Below are 2554 nucleotides of genomic sequence, written 5' to 3'. Positions count from 1 at the left end.
GGAGTTTTTAGTAAAATGACCCCTTTAAAAATAAAATTTACCTGCATATTCGATAATTTAATAATAATAATTTCTTACTTTATTGATCGTCTTTATTGTTCTCTGCATACGACCCATCCTTATTGTCCACGAGGATCAGTGGGCTGCAGTTTATATCGCCCGGCCCGCGGTTTGCATTCCCTGGGGATCAATTATTTGACTTTTCAATCAGAGGACAACCACTCTTCCAGTTCAGCCACATAATCTCTTAATTTATGAAGATTAATGCAGATTTTTCATTACGTAGAACTCGTACAAACACTACGAAGTCTAAGAAGACGCTTCAATTTTCTGGTAGAAATTTTAAACACCCAATGCATTTTGAGCATTCGTTTAGTCTAAAGTAGACCGTTGCAGGAGAAGTTTGACTAAATCCCGTTAATTGAGGATTAAAAATAACAAAATATTGAAATCTGACTTTGGATTTTTACCTTTAGGCCCATTCTACTTTTAGACAAGCCACTTTTCATCTCAGCTCACTCCGAGTTAAAGAGGAACACAATCAACAGAGTTAAACCTTTTTCCTTCCTTCATGGCAGCTCAAGCTTCAGAAGAAGCTAAAAACGCGGCGTGACGTTTTTGTTTTCAAACGTGTTTCTGCTGTCTTTCAGCCAGGAACCATGATCGAATGGGGCAACCGCTGGTAAGGCGAGCTTCCCTCTATTGCAGATGTGTTTGTGCAGCGCTGAGAGGTAGACGCGAACATCCTGAAAATGCCATCTCTCATGACAGGGCCAGGGCGATCAAATACAGACAGAAAAACAACGAAGCAGTGGGCGGCTTCTTCACCCAGATTGGAGACCTGTACGTCGTTCATCACTTGTGGGGTAACACGACACTTTATTGTAGTAAAACGTTAATTTACGTTTATTTCTTGGGTAAACGGGTGCATATGTTTCTGTATGCATCCTGTTGGTTCCATTTGCAAGTTTTACCCAAAGGCGAAGCAGACTCAAGCCTCTGTGGTGTTGTTTCTGTTACCTGCTAGCCTATGAAAGCCTCCAGTCCCGAGAGGAAACGAGAAACTCTGCCTGGCAGCAGGAAGGGTGGGATGTAAATGTGTATTATACAGGTAAGTCACGCTGATATTTATAATGAATCTGTTTTATGACCTTGATTTACGCAGTTTATAGATTAGTGCTTCCTCTGAGATTTTTAGCTGTTAGTTCCATATATTCTCCTGTGATTTTGACTGTGTGATCGCTGGAATCGCTCTAGATGTGTTTCCTCCTTTCCGCAAAATTAAAATTCGACCCCGTTTGTTTAAATGTTTGCAGTTTTGTTCATTTTATTTTAATTGGGTGTGAATAGGAACCATAAAGTGATAAAATACCAGTTTATTCTAATAAATATCTAAAGTTTATCGTGCTGTGACTCATTAAGGACCACTTAATGAGAGTGCACGGACACGGCAGCACGTTAAAAACAAATACAGGCCAGAACCAGCTCAATGCCAATTCATTCATCTGACTTTGTCTCTCCTCAGTGCCTCTGATCAGACACATGGAGTCTAGAATAATGATTCCCACCAAGAGTTCCCCTTTGCAGTGAGAAGACGAATAAAGACCGCTGGCAGCTCCACATGGTGAACTCTAAGATCGGATGTATCTCCTGGTGTTAAATCTACTGGATGAGCTGTGTTACATTAGCGTCTGGTTTCATATTTGCACTCCAGCTGCTTATTAAAAGTACACATACAGTGTATGAGTTTTTGTTTGCGGATTCCAAACTCCTGATTTTTCACCCTCAAATGTTCAAACATCAGGATAAATAGAGGAAAACAAATGAAAGTGAAGTTAGACAGAGAAAAGCCATTTGTGGAAAGATGTTCATGAGTAAAATGTGTAGGTGTAAAAACATATGACCTGTTTGTGTTTTATTTAGCATTTTGAAGTAGATTTTTTGTCATTTCTCCACTGTTCCGTTTTTGCTTCCACTCTGAGTTTTATGTGATTTGCAATGAAATCAAGATTGTCTTCGCTGCAGTAGGAAAAATAAAACAGGCAACGTTATTATGAGCTGGAAGAATTGTGTAGAGTCCAGAGGTAAAACAGGAAGTTTTAGTTCATAGTTGTCAAGATTTTCAAAATAAGACTTTCCTAAAAAGGCCTTCCAAGCAAGTTATTAATAAATGTTTGGTTATGTAAACGTAAAAAATTCTGAATCTGGTTTTGCTAAAAGTTGTAACAAAGGAAATCGCTTCACTGTTTTCTGCTGTCCTGTGCACGCTTCGGAAACGAGAATAAAGTAATCGCTGTGGTTAGCTGGACAGCTACATGGCAAAGTGATATTTCTAAATGATGTTTTTCCAGAATAATTTAACATGATTTGGTCTAAATGTTTGTCCAAGTTAATCATGTGATCATCATAAGATCGTTATTATGGAATGGTGACAGAAAATTAAAAGAAACTGAGCAAATGTTTCTATACAGGTTTACTTAAATTAACAATCTTTCTTTAGTCTTTATTTATTTATGTATTTATTTATTTTTTGTGACTGCTACAGTATTACATT

At 38.0% G+C, this 2554-nt stretch overlaps 1 protein-coding gene across 1 annotated transcript in view; it reads left to right on the top strand.

The window, feature by feature from the left end:
- The window catches only part of nipsnap1 (nipsnap homolog 1 (C. elegans)), a 14047-nt gene extending 11720 nt beyond the window's left edge, over positions 1 to 2327 (top strand). Inside the window, exons 7-10 of the mRNA XM_015960542.3 lie at positions 651 to 682; positions 772 to 866; positions 1028 to 1111; positions 1526 to 2327. Of these exons, the coding sequence (XP_015816028.2) occupies positions 651 to 682; positions 772 to 866; positions 1028 to 1111; positions 1526 to 1590 (276 nt within the window). The 3' untranslated portion in view covers positions 1591 to 2327. The remainder of the gene's footprint in view (positions 1 to 650; positions 683 to 771; positions 867 to 1027; positions 1112 to 1525) is intronic.
- Positions 2328 to 2554: the final 227 nt, after the last annotated feature.

The sequence above is a fragment of the Nothobranchius furzeri genome, chromosome 10 (genome assembly GCF_043380555.1).
Source record: "Nothobranchius furzeri strain GRZ-AD chromosome 10, NfurGRZ-RIMD1, whole genome shotgun sequence".
Taxonomy (NCBI): Eukaryota; Metazoa; Chordata; class Actinopteri; order Cyprinodontiformes; family Nothobranchiidae; genus Nothobranchius; species Nothobranchius furzeri.
This window is presented reverse-complemented; position numbering and strand designations above follow the sequence as displayed.